This window comes from Trichogramma pretiosum, unplaced genomic scaffold (genome assembly GCF_000599845.2).
Source record: "Trichogramma pretiosum strain Unisexual culture from Peru unplaced genomic scaffold, Tpre_2.0 scaffold59, whole genome shotgun sequence".
NCBI lineage: Eukaryota > Metazoa > Arthropoda > Insecta > Hymenoptera > Trichogrammatidae > Trichogramma > Trichogramma pretiosum.
This window is the reverse complement of record NW_019641668.1, coordinates 331460-348498: the sequence shown is the minus strand read 5'-3', so window position 1 is coordinate 348498 and position 17039 is coordinate 331460. Positions and strand designations below refer to the sequence as shown.

The following is a 17039-nucleotide window of genomic DNA, read 5'->3' as shown; positions in this document are numbered from 1 at the left end:
TATAAATTGGTAATATATAAGAAAATATTGGCATGCATGTAAGTAAATATCATAAAAAGTGACTGTGTTACCTACATCATGAATTTATAAAAAAAATTATACATTTTTTGGATAAGATCTTTTCAAAAAGAGAACTACTGAGCTATGGTTTGCTGTGCATGATTAAAGCATCCTGAAGGCAGTTCAGAAATTTTTTGTGGAAAATTGTTTTTTTTAATATCATATGATATTCATTGATATCAACCTTCGTTGACAGCTTTATTCCAGTTTGTAGATATAAGAATGCTGTTTGCAATGGGGAATTCCCTCGATTATTTTCAGACTCAATTTTTATTTTATAATTGATAAAGCATCAAATAATTTCGATCAGTCAAGTGCTTAATTTTATTTTGAGACTTTTAAATGTAATAGATGAATAGTTCATTAACAAAATTGAAAGTTGAAGTAAATTGTAAAATTTTAAAGTAATTTTTTCAAGACAGAACATTCTAGGTAATTTTCAGAAAAACCCGTTGGAAGATTTTCAAATTACACTAACTTTGATATCCTCTGAAAAATGAATACAGTCGATTTATTTATATTATATTTAGTTCTTACAGAATTTTGTAGGTGGATACGTTTGACTGATTAAAAATAATTTACGTATCATCAGAAAATACCTACGAAACTTGTAATAGTCAAGATTGAAGTGGCAGTACATTGTATTGAAAAACTACGTACATGAACAAGATGAATTAACGCACTATCCTTCAAATTGGTTAAACTATAATAATCTGTGGTTATAAAATTTATTTAAAATTAATAAACAAACATTTGTAAGGACTGAAAACTTGGTAGACACGAAATGAATTAGTCGTTTGTACATACATCGTACGGTTGTTTTTTTTATCAATTGTAGAACAAGTAAAGTCGATCAGCAGACATCAACTATTATGTTTAATAAAAAATTGAATCGAGGCTTTTTTTCTCATGTAAATTAATAATTTTTGATAGCGGCTCGATCGGCTAGTTATATTATCTCGGACGATTGCGCGCACTGCACATTTACGATTTTCGTCTCCCGTTCGTATTTTTGTGGGTCAACGCGATAAAAAAATTTTACAAAGCTTATATTCAATGCGGCGCGTACGTTTTCTGCGATCGAGCTCATTTTTATTGAGGAAAATATTAATAATATCATTACAAATAATTGATGTGTTATTGATGCAAGACTCGAGAGTACAAAAGTTGAAATATACAATATACAAAAAAAAAATTAAATGCATTTCAATGGCGAGGAATATTAACTATCATTTACAAGTACTTATAGATAAATGCTTAAAAGTAACGTGTAATATTATGCAGATTTTTAGCTCTCTCTCTCTCTCGATGTTGGGGGCGTAGACCCTAACAAAGACCCTTACAGGGAGCCACCTCGAAGTTCTCGTCGTCGACGATTCTGTACATGTAGTTCTTGTAGGTGGTGAAGTCCATGTCGCGCATCTTGTTGCAGTGCTCGTAGATCTTGCGCACGACCGGCTTGAAGGCCGGACAGCCGGCGGCCTTGGCAATCTCGTCGTAGTAGGCCCACTGGCGTTTGCACATCTTGTTGATGTGCCTCAGCTGCAGCACACGAGGAAAAATAGATTGTGAGTGAACTGTTGTCATCGGGCCAAATGACACATTACACGAAAAATGTCAAAGTCATGGCTCGCGCGCGCTATCTTACAGATGGTCGTGTCGCGTGTACGACGCGCGCGATAAGATACACGAAATCCGATGGAAATGTACCACCACTATTGTAACTCACCGCGACACCCTCCTTGAGCAGACTCTGCTTCTCGGCCTCGTACTCCTGGTACATGAGCTCGCGCGGAGGCAGCCGGGCTCGGCCCTCCAGCACCGCCAGCAGGAACTGCGCCTGCACGTGGAACATCGGGAAGGGTATGACGATGGCCGGCAGACCCATGAAGAAGAGGCTCGGCCAGTCCATGTGCACGAGGTGCTTGTAGATCGGCTCCACGTGATTGTCCTCGGTGCTCAGCCTCACCTTGTCCGACAGGAACGGATAGGTGAAGTGATAGCCCGTGCAGTAGATCAGCACGTCCACTTGGGCGCTCGATCCGTCCCGGAAGTAGAAGGTCGAGCCGTCGCATCGCTCGATACCCGGCCTCTCGTCGACGTTCGAGGCGATCTTGACGTCGAGCTCCTGGGCGAGATTGTGCGAGATGTAGACGCGTCGGGCGTGCTTGTGCACCTCGAGGCAGATGTCGATGCCGGACCACGAGGCGCCCAGGATGCAGACCGACTTGCCGGCGTACTGCTCGGGCTGGCGGTACTGATGGCTGTGGATCTTGCTGCCCGGGAAGCTCTCGATGCCCTCGATCTCGGGCACGTTTCCGACGGTGTAGTGGCCGTTGCAGAGGAAGACCGCGTCGAAGGTACGACGCTCGCGGATGCGCGTCGCCAGGTCGAGGTAGCTCACCTGCCAGATAACTTGGCCGTTGGCGAGCTTCTCCGGTTCCACGTGCTCGATCAAGTGGTTGAGCTGCAAAAACAACAATAGAGACATTTAATTAATCGTCTAGAGATAGAGAGAGAAAAATTAAAAGTTTTATGTACAGACTTTTACATGAGGATAGAGTTTAAAGTGCTGAGCGTAATCCTCGAGGTACTGGCGTATGACGCTGTGGTGAACGAAGGACGGGCCTTTCTTCTCGGCGAATGGAAAATCCGGTATCTGCATTATTTCCTTCGGCAAGTTCGTTCTGCAACCCACAAACACGTATGTAATTATTACCCGCGTAAAACGTGCGAATCGAAAGTATCGAGTGGGCACAGCAGCGCGCGGGAAAAAACCAGTTAAACCGCGCGCGCGTTACGCAAATCAATTTAATTACAAACTGCAGCATACCTGAGATTTTTGTACATGCTGCTGTGCACGGGAAGGCCGTTGCGATCGAGCTCGGTCTCGTCGGTGTAGACCCAGGTGCCGCCGATCTTGTCCGTCTGCTCGAACAGGCACACGTCGTAAAGCTCCGGTCGGGCGACGACGTGACGAGCCACTACGAGGCCCGCGACTCCACCCCCGATCACGGCTACGCGCATTTTTCCGCTTGGCATTTTTTTCGGATTTTTTATTTTCTTTCGAATTTCACTGATTTCTATTTATAAATTTCCTCGTTGCGATTCGCAGTGGAAATGACAGGCAAATTTAGATTTTCTTCCGATATTTGCCGATAGTTGCCGATTTATCGAGAAAAGTCGAGTTTCAGCTCGTCTTACTGCAACAGCTATCTATTGCCAACGCACTCGTAGTTCCGCAAAAACGTGAATGAGAGATTTTCTCGAAGAGACGAGCAGACGTCGCTCGCTATGCAATCGAAAAAGAAAAGTCTGGCAGCTGATCCGCGAACGAAAAATGCGACTCGATTACGATTATGACGACTCGTCGTGCTGCTGTATGTGCGTGTATAAAACTTTTCCGCGTCTGTACTATATAACTGCAGAGATAATCTCCGTCTCTTTCGCGGCTCTCGCTTGATCAAGTTGAAGCTTCCAGTAGCGATGTCGAACTGTGGCTCATAACCGAACGTGTGCAGCTTATACATATTATAAATTAAATGTACGTATATGCTTGAAAGTGCCCCCGCGTGCGCCGCCCCTCCAGATTCGAAGTTTGCTGCTGCTGCTGTGCTCTCGTCGATTATACATACTTATTTTATACACTTGTATATGTATCGCGATCGAAGTGAAGGAAAAGTATCTCTTTCCAACTGCGTTGGTTTTTTGTAATCTCGCGCACGCTGCGCTACATGGAGCGCGATGATGATATTTTGTCACCGACCGATAAAACTATTATAAAATAACGCGATAATACAGTGACAAATCATCTTCTTTTTTTAATTTTTCCGCCAACACGTGGGAACAGATGGGCTTATATCATGTATTATATATTAATTCACGTGTGCCATCCGCTTATCACCAGCTGTATCAAAAACATACCGGGTTTTTTTTCGTCCAATGAACTTCAAAAGTATACATAAATTGAAGTAACGAAAATTCGTTTTTTTTTCACTTCAATCGAAATAATCGCGTTGCCCTTGGGGCCAGCACAATATATCGATTCATATACCCGGTTACAATTATATCAAATTGTATTCTTACGATTCGTGATTATTTGTTTTGGCCAAATATACAATATCTAGTGGTAGCGATCGAGATTATAATTGCAGACAAAAATTCACAACACAGTCGGCGCAGTCCGAATATGGAGCGCCGCGAGACGATCGCAAGTAAGTAAGTAAGTAAGTAGCTCGCTCGTGACTCGCTGAGTGCCTGATGTAACAAATCAATCGATTTTCGCGTGCGTGCACGAGCTTCGAAAGAAATTTCAGATTTTGCATCATGCGTGTGCGGTGCGCGCGTGCACCAGCCGCAATAAGCAGCCCCTCTTAAAAAACAACAACAACGGCGTCGCGTCGGAATCATAATCTTCGAACGAGAGAAAGAGAGAATGGGGATTTTTAACTCGAATTGGCTCGATAAAAAAAAATCGTCAAGAGAAGAGCAATAATATGCGAAAGTGGCAGCGCGCGAAGTTGATAGCGTAAGCAGCCGCCGACGAGACGAGTATACCCGGCGCAATACCGGTTCGAGCCGATCTTTACCGATTTTTTTATTACTCGAGCTTCGCTCATAACTATCCGCACCGTGAAAGTTTTGTTTGCAAACAAACGTGACTCGGTTTCAAGGAATATTATTATACACACGTGCTTTCTTAGTCGCGAGATAGATATTATATACACACACGCGTGCTACGATATACACACATACGAAAGGTGTTTTGCACGAAAAGTCAATGACTCTTGGCAATTGCCCTGCCTAAAAATACATACATCGCGTTTCTTTTGGCAAGGGCTGCTCGCAATTAAAAGCTCGCGAGCTTTCGTCGCTGGCTCGGCGTTTATTCGAAAGAAAAGAAAAACTCACGATCCCAGACGCAGTATATAACGTCGCGGGCAAAGGCTTAATAAAAGTCACGCACACACGTACGCGCAGACATGTGTGCACACGTAGCCAGGTGGTTATATACGTGCAGGCGCTCTCGCGACAGAGCGTATAAAGCTTCTTTTGAATCGCAGCCTGGGTGCACTGTCCGAAAGCTCGGGGCTAGATACTATATACGCTATCAAAGAGGCTTGCATGTGCGTGCACGTGTGCGCATGTGTGTGTGTGAGTGGGAAAGTACAAGTAGGGCAAATCTCGAGTGCGACCAACGCCCTCGCGACGAGTTATATACAGTCTGCCTCGAGTACATTACGTACAATGAGCTTACTCGGCAGCTTTTTAATTACACATCTCGATGCGTATACCTCGTATATATACGATGCAGTTGCTGCATTTACGAAAAAAGCCGTGCTCGACGCGAGTCATTTTCTGCACGATGTTTTTACGTAGTGGTGTCTCGTAAATATATCTTCAAAACTTATTTGCCAAAGGGGGCAGTCGAAGTCGGTTAAAACTGGCCTATCTCGTCGCCTTGTATAGAGTGCGAGAGACAATAATCGGCTCGACAAACTCTCTCGTAATACATTAAATCATCTCGCACATAGGAAGCTTCCTTCTCGCTCATCTTTTCGGACATCATAAAGAGCTTTATTATCTCTCGTAATGGATTGCGTCGGACGTTACAACATCGGCCGCAGCGACTACTCTTACGAAATTCTTTCATTATTGCCCCAATATATAAAGTTTGATGATAACCCAGTTTTCGAAGAAGTCGTTGAAAAAGCAAACCTCTGCATCGGCCGCTACTTGCTGGAACTATCTCGCGCACGATTCGAATAACAGCGTTATGATTATGCACATGCGAGTATAGTAATGTGCAGTACGTCACTGTGTCTTTTTTTTTAAATTTTTTTTTTTAATTTTCAACTTACAAGATAGTGATTGAAAAACAACAATAGCCGCTGCTCTCGCCGCGCGTGCGAGCTCCAAGCTCTATAACACGAGCGATAACAAGAGCACATAAGTATCTATCGATTTTCTCATCGCTGCCCCGGCGCGCGAGGAAATGGGATAAAAACACGAAAGCAAGAGTCTATCATCGCCTAGCCTATATTATAGCTGGGTGTACGTGAGTGCAAGTTTTCATTTGTGCGGGTCATTAGGATTCAGGTTCGCAGACACTTTCCCGCGTGTGTGTGTGGGCGCCTTCCGCTTCGCGCGCGCGCGCTATAATAAAGTAGGCTAATATTCTTAGGCCCGGCTTTTATTCATGCCCGTAGCGTACGTTTAAAGCTTCGCAAAACGCGCAACGTTTTCTATACGGTCGAGATTTACTAATACGTATAAGAGTTATACTCGTGGAAAGAGTTTCTATTTTTATAACTTTTTCGTGATTCCGCGTCGGGCAAGAGTAAATTATACAAATTGGACGTGTGTGGGTAACGAATCGTCTTTTCTTTTTTTTGCATTAAAAAAACCGATTGTAGCGAAGAAAATGAAAAAGAAGAAGTATAGTAGTTGACGATTCTCGCAAGGAGTCCGGTTTATTGCGTCAACTCGCGGAAATTTGTCGGCGCGCAACGTGTGACGTTTCTTGCAGGAGCCGTGCGACTATAATAATAATTGCATGTAAGTACACAGATGTGCAGTGTAATTCAGTCGCCTCGCGCGATTAAGGTCGAATCCTCGATCTTCGAGAAAATCAAGGACTCGCAGAGCGATGCCAAGGATAAAGTACACACATACCAGTCACGGATAATTACATCGTAATCGTTTGTTTGTTTAATCGTTTGCAGAGTCTCGCAATTCGCACTATTGTACACATACGACGATGTGTGCTGCTACGTGTTGCAGCAGCAGCGGGTCAATGAAAGTTCATTATTTTATTTTTATCGCGGGGGAATTACAAAAATTCGCGCTCCAGACATCTCTCGATCTAACGAGCGCTGCTTCGATGGCGAAAATAAAAATAAAAACAAGTTCGATCGGCGATTCGCTGGATCGGTATACATACGAGTAGTAAATATTTTCTAGTTGCAGGCGCATGAAATCGGTGAAATAAAAATAAATTCTTTTTCGTGTACTACGTGATTAGATTATAGTTTCTTGCTCGTCGTGCAAAATTACAATTAGGCTCGCTAATATTACGCGTGACTTATACATCGGTAAACGTTTACTATGTTGCAATATCGTCACATACGCACGTAGGCATGAACACGAAGCCGATCATCGTCGGACGTCTGCGTGTTATGAGCGGCGGTGACCGCATAATATTGTAACATTGGATTCTGCAGCTCACATGTACTACCATGAACGATGAAAAATGCGTGCGCGTGCTGTGCGCGGGGCAATTGTTGACGAAAACTCGACACTCGTAAAAAGAGAAAAAACGTCGACTTATCGTCTCGTGCGTCGCGCGGTCAACGTAAATACATGTATTCGAGCTCGCAAAAATATGACTCATTGCAACGGCGAGCAACAGCAGATGAGAGAAAATTCGAGAGGAAATCGCCGGCCCCCGTCGTCGGCTCGTGTCAATTTCAATTTATCAGCGTCGTCGTCGTCGTCATCGGCACGAATGTAACAAATACGTGACGCGCGCGAGCGAATCTTACCCATCGTCGTCGTCGTTCGTTCGTCGAGTTCAATTCTCGGATCAACGATCCCGTGTCTGTACAGTATTTATTGTATAACCCGTTGACGGGCGACGATCGCAGATATATAATATTAAAGCGAGAGCTGTGTCTCGCAATTGCCGATATATATACGTATACTTTGTTTCATCTCTCTCTGCGACTCGAGTGAGCGAGAGCTCGAATAACTCGTCGAGGAAACGAATTCAAAGCTATACAATAATTGTTCGAGGCGACGATCAGAGAGTATGAGTGAGCAAAATCACAATTACATGTACGAACAATCGCTATCGTTTATCGATGGCTTTTAATTTTATCGGTATAAAAATCTCGCCTTATCGAAATTTTAATCTTACGTCCACACGTTATACTATATTAATCTTACTTTACGCGCGAGTGTCAAGTTCAATTGACAAACGACACGTGTGCCATGCTTGGCTGCAAAAAGTAAAGAAAAAAAAGCGATTCCGAGCGCAAGAATTATACTTTCGGGGAAAAAGAAGTCAGTCGTGAAAATGATAATAATGAGTAATCGACGAGAAAACGTATAGCACAAGGAGCTGCGCTTCTAAGCGACTCATCATCGCGCGCGAACACATCTGCATGCGAAATTGCACTGCGCTCGAACGTAAGCGCGCGCATCGCTGCGTGTAAATATACAAGAAAATTAACAAAAGCGCAGTTGGCTACTGATGTGAGTCAGAATATTATACACAATGTGATATTATTATAAAACCGTCTGGAGTCTTCTCTCTCTCGAGCGCAAAAAAGCGTCGGGGCCCGCTAATACCTATATAACACAACGCGGACTACCGTATTTATTGTGTTGTGCACGAACTGGAGGGGAAATTTGCGCGCTCGAGCCGCCGCCGCCACTGCTACCTACTCGCCGCGGCGGCGTCAGCGGCACATGCATGCTACAACGCGTTTTCTGCTCCGTTTGGCAGTCGCTCGCTTATCTCTGGCGTGAATTGTGCTGCGCGCAGAAAGTTTCAGCTGCTGCTTCCATCCTCTTCGTCGTGCCGTGTGCGAAACGCGCTTGTGCGGCGTCGCGTGGCTCTGCGATACAACGCACACACGGGTGCTTGTGGGTGCGGGAAAATAAAAAAAATATATAGTACACACGGGGAAAACACAGCAGCGGGCGTTACCCGCCGCTGCCGCGGTAGTATACGTCAGATAGTGTGCAGTCTCGTGTTGTTGTTTACGCTGTGAGAGCTGTGTGCAGTGCTGTGCGACGTGCAGTGACTGTTGTTACTTTTATTTTGAAAAAGTGTTGTATTAAAATTTGCGCGAAAAACAAACCGAACACGACAAAATGAACGGCGACACGGGTGAGTTTTATTCAGCCCCTATTTTCTTCTATATAGTACGTTATAGTACTACGTAAGGGGATACGTATTTATACCGCGCGCATACCTATATACACGCTTGGAAGAGACTAACTCCGCGCTTAGAGAGGGGTTGGGGTGCATGAACTTAGGGTTGGCGGTTGAACTTTCCGTTAGTCTCGAGGGATCGAGCGTGTCGTTTCACGTTGACGTTCTTTCATCGATTTTGTCTCCGAGCGGTATTTCTCTTGGATTTCCACGATTTTATTTCAACTAATAACAAAGTCCCTGTTCCGATCGGACTGTTGCAGCAACCATGCACGAGCAAATTGTTATGACACCGAAATGCAAAACCGCCAATTCAACGACTATTATGATCGAGAGAAGGAGACAGGCTGCAGAGCCTGTTCTCAATGGCAATAAGGATGATATTCACATTGCTGGTGGCGATCACAAGGGAATTATTATTAACAAGCAGATGATTGGTAAGTTTTGCTGCTTTATATTTTATAATTTTGTCTGTCAGACAACGTGTTTCATTTTGACAATTGTTATTGTATTTGTTGCAGATGACAATCATGAGAACGAACCAGCACAAATATCACTCAAGTTTATAGTATTTCTAGTAGATGCCCAGAATGGTACTCACAGCCAAGAGCAGCGTACTTTGTTCTTCTGGTTCCCAGATACTTTAATGCCTGAAAATAGAGCTACTGTTGCGCAAGATTTTTTCAAAGAACTTGTCAGTCCTCTTGAATTTCCCAGAGGTATTTGAAATTAAATAATATTTTCATTAGTATCTGTGGTAAGATAATACTTTACATGTCATATTTTTATAATGTTTGTTTACCAGATTATGTTGGCTTTATCAAAAAAATTATGAAATTAGTACAGAATAAGTACACAAGCATAGACCGTATAGAAATTGAACTCAAGCAAATTGATGAACCGATTGAATTCCCAGTAAGACCTGGTAAGAACTTTTACTATTTTATATCTTAAAGATATCCATGCAGAGCTGTTGTTAGATATATTAGCTTGCGAATGATGTATAAGATAAACATGATTCTAAAAAAAAGTTACCATAACAATATTGATTAAACAAGAGCCTGCAGAAATTGAATTTAATTAAATAGGTCATGCCTATATATGTGCAGGCAGTGAAATAGCTTGACTGTTTCATGGTACACCTACTTAACTTGCATGCTAATCATTGTACTACAAATTAAGTAACACTATTGTTATGTTTGAAGAATATTAAATTTTTTACTGATTTAAATTTCTACCGTGCATTCAAAAAAGTATTAGAATTTTTAAAGTATCCATTTAAGTGAACTATTGCATGATGACATCAATTAATGATAATTACCTTAAACTTTCAGTGTCTACAGATGAAACTATATTAGAAGGTGAACAAAAATTAGAATTGTCACGTGAGAAAGTTTTAGAATTAATTGAGTCCGCTTATCCAAATCCATTAACCACTCAAGATCTTGCTGAGTGAGTATACAATAAATTATTCATTCTTTGATCAAATTAGTGAAAACATTGCTAATTTTTTTTCACTCATCAGAGATCATGGTTGGGATATTGAAGCAATTGCCAAAAAACTCATTGAACTTGAGAAAGATGGTCTTGTCATGGCCATGGACAAAGGTGCATACACCAGAGCAGTGCAGAAAAACAACCAAATCAAGGTGAGCAATGCAATGAGAAAAAAAATTCTTCCTGTTTGTAATCGCTCATCGTGGTGATGCTATCTCATTCATAATAAATAAAAAATTACACATTAAATTACGCTGTTCAACAGGTCGTTAAACAGATGCCTCAGCTGTCTAGCGCGAAGCAGCCGACCATAGCGATAATCACGGCTCAGTACTGCGAAAAACTCGCCGTGGACTCGATGATCGAAAACAAAGAGACGTTTGTGCGTTACACTACCGTGGGTGAGTAGTAGCATATAATATCATTCACTAAGCGTGAACGTTTTATGAATAAGAAAAGAAGCAATCAATATAATGCCTCTTCGTGCATGAACGATATCAACCTGTTAGTAATTAATTATAATTTTTTTAAATTAATCCACATGTTATTTGCATGATTCTTTCCTTGTATAACGATGCATGTGCGTGTGCACGAGTGCAGGAAGCGAGAAAGACGTCGATAATACGAGCTCGTCATCATCGTCGTCGTCTCCTACTAATCAACTAGTGTACTCCAATACGCTAGAGTTAGATAACACGTCTTCCACTACTACCAATACTACTACTACTACTACTACTACTACTACTACTACTACTACTACTACCACGACAAAACACCCACGACGACGTGTTCGTTTCGGTAAAAAAAATGTTTGCGCTCCGAGCGAGCGTAGCAACGATTCATTCAGGATATTATATGCACATGTGTATTGCTCATCGCTTGCGTATGTCGCCGCTGCTCTCTGTGTTGTACCCACCTATATATGTGTGCGCGCATCGTTATAAAGCATTAAATATGCCCATTGTACACACAATCGTTAAAAAAAATCATGGAAACACAATATGCCTTCAAATGTTGCGGGGACCCTCATCATCGTATTATATACACAGCTTTGTCATAACAGCTTTTTCATCGTCTTTCTAAGATTACACACATTTTCTGGTCTGTCACATGTATTTATACAATATGTGCGCGCGAGCGTAAAAACAATAAGAAGCGAGAGAGAGAGAGACTTTGACGTCGCGCTTTGACACTTTGTCACGCGCTTTAATATCGATTGCTCAACAAACATGATGATAACTTAAAAAGCTCTTAATTCGAGCCCATGAGGAATGTTAAAATATTTTTATTTATAAATTGCTCATCACTACTGTTCGCGAGACACATGCGCGCGATTTGGGTCAAGTCTCTCTTTCTCGGCTTTTGTTGAATCGCGAGAAAAAAAATAATAATCTCGCATAATCATGGAAACAATGGCACAAAATATTTTCATTCTAAGTGTTCGCTAAGCATCTATACGGCACAACAAAAAACAGAAGGTGTTGGAAAAATCATCGAGCCGAATCGTGTCTTTGTGTTTTGTTGGGTACGCTTAACTTACGTGACTACCGAACTAACGAAACTCCGTATCATCTTTTTTACAGGCGAATCAAACGTCTACACGCTGGGCGACATCGGCGCGCACCGAATCGTGTGCACGAAACTGCCTACGGTCGGGCATACCCGCGAGGCCATGACCGCCGCCGGCAACACCACGACCCGACTCCTCGGGACCTTCCAAAAAGTCGACTATGTATTTTTGGTGGGCGTGGGCGGTGGCGTACCCCATTACACGGATTACAAGCGACACGTGCGCCTCGGTGACGTAGTCGTCTCCTATCCCATTCGCACCCACAACAAGGTCGTCTACATGTACTGCGAGGACGCGAGGGTTCTGTCCTCGGGCGGCTGTATCTTCGACACTAAGGAGTATAGCCCGACCAATTTGTCTCTGCAGAACATCGCCTCCGAGATGAAGAAACAGGTAAGGATTGCCAATCGACGCTTTATTTTTAGACGATAAAAATTGTCTTATTGCAAATCACTGCATATTCAATTACAGGCGAATCTGGACGAAGGCTTCAGTCCACCGTGGCAGAATTACATGCGCGAGGGCTTGAAAAATCTGATCAACGAGTCGGAGCACAATTTCGAGGCTCCGCCCGCCGAGTCGGACAAGCTCTACATGAACATCGGCGAGCAGGACGTTATCGAGGTATCGCATCCGAGCGCGCCTAAAGATGACGCCGCTTACGCCAGGTACTTAGAGATATTATTCGCATCAAAGTAAGATTCACCGTTCCACATATGGGTATTTATAAAACGTGTGCCGTGCTGCTGCTGCTGTTGCTTCAACTAAATAATACAACTTAATAGAGCTTAAACGAGTTTATGTCATTTCCTCGTTTAAATGGGTAGAAAAAAAAGTATGTCGCATTGCGCGCGACAGGAAGTTTAATATCGTGAATTTTAAACGAGGAGGAGTTCGAAGACGTAAAAGTGTCGTCTCGCGTGTGTATAATATACGTGAGTCAATGGGCTCGAATTAGCCGATTTTCGTATCGATCGGTGTGCCGTTCATTGCTAAATTTATGCGCCGAGCTTCGATCGCGAGCCGACGACGACTCGCGCTATTGCTTATTTAGATTTTTTGCCCGCGAGAGTCACTCGTTAATATTCATCATCTCTTAATAGCGAGATAAATACTCGATCATAATGCTCTCGGTCGGAATAGTCGTCGCGTAACCCAAAATAACACATGTGTGCGAGTGAATCATAACTCAGAGTGATGAAAAAATATCTATTTCCGTGATAAAAAGTTTCACTCTCTTTTTTTCTCTCTCTCATTTTATAATCACTTTTATTCGGCACACAGGAGCGACGGCTGCCCGCAGATTCACTTGGCGCCCATCGCATCGGGTCGTCGGATTTCTCGCGACGACCAGCTCAGGCAGAAATTCGCCAGCCGCTTCGGCTGCCTGGCCTTCGACGCCGAGATGGACGCAGTGGTCGACAGCATACTCGGCAATTGCCGCGACAGTTTCGCCGTTGTGCGTGGCATCGCCGATTACAAGGACGGCTCGCGCGGCAAGGAATGGCAGCCTTACGCCTCGCTCGCCGCCGCCAGCGTCGTCAAAGCCATGATAAGCGCCATGGACCCACCTTCGCCAATGAGGAAGTAAATTTAAAAAAAAAACCGAAGTCACTCGTTGCGTTCGACACATTATCTTTTTTTCGCGTTTCAGTGGTTCGATTATGTAATCAAAATAAAATATCTTACACTTTTATTTTGACCTTAAATTGTAGAAAAACCAAGATCTGGAAAATTCTCATCGCATATTTATTTCACATGTTTAAAGTATTTTAGGTTTTATCGATATTTAATGTACTTTTTACGTGCGTCATAATTTAATGAATTATTTAAACAAAAAAAAAAGAAAAGGAAAAAACGAAAAACTCAATTTTAAGTATAAAAAAAATGTGGAAGTATAGCAGATGCAAAATGATAGTAAAGTAATAAATTTTAATGTTCAAAAAATAACGTCAGCTTGAATCCAATGCAAAATTAAAACTTGACGATAAATTAAGATAAAAGAAAAGTAAACAACAGATGTTAGACAGCTGTGCTGTTCTATTATTACGTAGGTCATAAAATTTCTTTCCACTTGTTGAAAGTGTGTGTGCGTGTGTCAGTATAGTTCAAACTTACAATTAAGAAAGTGAAAAGTACGTGGTAAAATAAAATTTTACACTTTTATCTTATCGGACGTTTTCCAAGGATTTAAGTAGACTTTTGAGATTCTTTTTTATACTTTTATAAATATTGGAAAATGCTTTGTAAATCGTTTGTTGTTGTTTGTAATAGTTTTAAGTATTAGAATATTTGTCTTTATATATATTAATAATACTATTGCTATTATCATTGTCATTGACACGCAAATGATTCATAAATGAACTATTACTATGCTTTTAAAAATCAATTTGCATACATGATCAAAAAACTTGAATTATACTCGCTTTCATTACCGCGCATAATAATTATATATATTGCATAAAACTAAATACGTCCTTCAGTATTTAAACTGGTGCCGAAATACCACAGACTCTCCTGTAATTTTAATCTAGTAGTATAAGGTTTATGTAGATACAAAAATAAACAAAACGACCTTAACATGCCGTGAATCAAAAGTTGAGCGTTATAAATGAATTTTAAGGAAACATAATTTTTTTTAGTAAGAATTAAACCTCGCTTTCCGCTCATTGTTCAATCAGGTCGTAGAATGTGATAAAAAATATCAAATGAACTCGCTACTTTTAATGCTATAGATATCATTATATTTATTCGAATAATTATTGATTGATTCTTTATAATATGTATTTTCTAGATTTTAAAGCTCTGCTGATGCCAAATCTTGGCACTTTGAAATTGATAATTATGATTGAATGCTTTATAGAAAAACTGTTACGCTGTAAATCGCTTGGTTACCATAGGATAATTTATCTACGTTAAGTGTATTATTGTAATTATATGCCTTGTTCGCTTTTGTCATATGTAATGTTTTTTAATGCTACCCCAGCATTCGGCTTTAGACTACATGGTAAATAATATCGCCTTTTGCTGGGGGATTCATGAAAAAATTGCGCACGCATTTAAAAAAGTAAAAAAGAAGTCTTTTGATGACACGTTTGTCAAACTCGTTGTTACCATTCTTTTTTACTGACTTTGGTGCGCAATGTACTATAATTTGCATGATTATGTTATTTTGAAAATTAAGCTCGGCGAGGTCGTAGTGATGGGAACGTTCAAATCTAAAATAATCCATGGAGGCGTCGACGCCTCCACGATATGATGTAGACGAACGCACCGCAAGCTCCAAAGATTCCGTGCTCTATTGAGCATACATAAAATTCATAAGTTAATCGATAAAATCAAACTGAGATTATTATAATCATAATGCACCGAACTTAGGATCTTGTAATTGCGCCAATCTAGTCTTTTTAGCCTCAGATTGCTTGGGTCACAATAATGTCATATTCCTCTTAACTCCGTCTCAAAAGTAATAATCAAATTCGATACTCGCACTATAATCAAGTTACCGTTGCGTATAGAATATATAAGTACCAGAAACAAATTGTTGTCACTTTGAATCAATCTGCGGCTCGTATACGGTCCAAACAATATATTATATGTATACCGACGAAATGTACCTTGCATTTGAATGGAAGTGAGTAAGAGAGAGAGAGAGATGATTTCGTATCGTCCCGAGAATCGACGCTTATAACGGAGTGAGCTTAATAATGATTACAAAAAAAACATATATTAAATGCGCTTGGATCTGCGATTCCGTATAGTCTGGCTATTTTTAGTAATAGAGAATTATATATCTACCGAAAAAGCATACATGCATAATTTTTAAAACAGAATATATTGCTGTTAAAGTACCATATACACGAAGTATATAATATACGTAACTCCAAGTCACGATTTTATCTTCTGATACTATTACGTAGTAATGCAAGAAAAAACTTACACGACGTAAAGCGTGGAAAAGTAATAAAGCTGTTTGATCCGAGATCTGTGCGCTGTTCTGTTTTATTGCTCCCCCGAAAATTTCTAGACGTTCGAACTGCCGGCAAGAGCGTAATGGAAAAACTGAAAACACAATTGACGCTGTACAGGCTTATTTTAAGTTTAGAAAAAAGTGTAATAGCCCAACTCACGTCGCAAGGCTTATTCTCTATTTGCGCTCGCAAGTCGAAGGCTTGCTTGATCGACTGCGTCACGACGCAGAAAAGCTGCTTGTCCCTCTGGTCTTCCTCGACGCATTTGCTCGGGCACACTTTGCTCTTTTGACACTCGTCCACGATGGCGTTGTACTTGGAGACTAGCCTATCGAAAATCTTTTCCAGGGCTTCGTTCTCTTGCTTTTGAACCTCTCGGAATTCCCAAAGTCTCTCGGCCGATTGAGCCTCCTCGGCTTGAAAGGATTTGACCTCGCACTGCATCTGCGTCTTCGCGTGATCGTACAAATTTTCTATCTGGAACCAGAAAATCGGCCCTCGTATCGGCAGCACGACGCGCGACAATGAAAAACGCCGATAAACTCACCTGTTGCAGCAAGCATCTCTGGCGCGTCAGCATCTCGTTGTACTTGAAGATCAATTTCTCATAGGCGCCGGTCAGGTACTTCACCTCGGCCCTGTGCATCCTCAGCTCCTCGACGAGGAAACAGCAGTCCTGCGAGGCGCATTTCAGCTTGTTGACGATTCGGCGCTTCTCCTCGTTGGTTAAGCGATGCACGATCGGTCGCTGCTTGTCGCACTTGTCGCACTTTTTCAGAAACTCGTCGGCTTTGCGGATTTCCCGTTTCAGCTTGTTGACTATGCACTCGTAGCGCTTGTAGCAGTTCGCGTGCTCGCCGCATTCCATAAAACGATCGCGGCTGCTCGATGCGGGGTGACGAGGTAACTTTGTGACTCGTGTTATTTTGCACCGTTGGTTATAGACGATTCGTTTTCAAGGTTAAATTAATTCATGCTCGTTAGATTTTTCTTTCGAAAT

The 17039-nt window shown here is 41.8% G+C and overlaps 3 protein-coding genes across 4 annotated transcripts; 1 reads left to right on the top strand and 2 right to left on the bottom strand.

The window, feature by feature from the left end:
• Nucleotides 1-520: 520 nt before the first annotated feature.
• On the bottom strand, nt 521-3572 carry LOC106654703 (flavin-containing monooxygenase FMO GS-OX-like 4). The gene is made up of 4 exons (XM_014374692.2): nt 2894-3572; nt 2606-2747; nt 1790-2527; nt 521-1602 (listed from the first exon to the last, which is right to left on the bottom strand). Exons 1-4 carry the CDS (start codon nt 3100-3102, stop codon nt 1387-1389), a joined length of 1305 nt encoding a protein of 434 aa, XP_014230178.1. The 5' UTR covers nt 3103-3572; the 3' UTR covers nt 521-1386.
• A 4916-nt stretch (nt 3573-8488) lies between these two features.
• On the top strand, nt 8489-16050 carry LOC106654607. 2 transcript variants are annotated; one of them, XM_014374543.2, is made up of 11 exons: nt 8489-8956; nt 9265-9438; nt 9523-9720; nt 9807-9926; nt 10336-10453; nt 10527-10650; nt 10764-10899; nt 11099-11296; nt 12082-12461; nt 12540-12736; nt 13353-16050. In XM_014374543.2, the coding sequence occupies exons 1-11, from the start codon at nt 8941-8943 to the stop codon at nt 13657-13659; spliced, it is 1968 nt and encodes a 655-aa protein (XP_014230029.1). In that variant the 5' UTR covers nt 8489-8940; the 3' UTR covers nt 13660-16050. The 2 variants fall into 2 exon arrangements, with proteins under 2 accessions (XP_014230029.1, XP_014230030.1); XM_014374544.2 differs by lacking the exon at nt 11099-11296 and having other exon boundaries at nt 8490-8956.
• An 8-nt stretch (nt 16051-16058) lies between these two features.
• LOC106654506 lies at nt 16059-16907 on the bottom strand. The gene is made up of 3 exons (XM_014374425.2): nt 16587-16907; nt 16199-16516; nt 16059-16130 (listed from the first exon to the last, which is right to left on the bottom strand). The coding sequence occupies exons 1-3, from the start codon at nt 16905-16907 to the stop codon at nt 16092-16094; spliced, it is 678 nt and encodes a 225-aa protein (XP_014229911.1). The 3' UTR covers nt 16059-16091.
• Between the last annotated feature and the right edge of the window lie 132 nt (nt 16908-17039).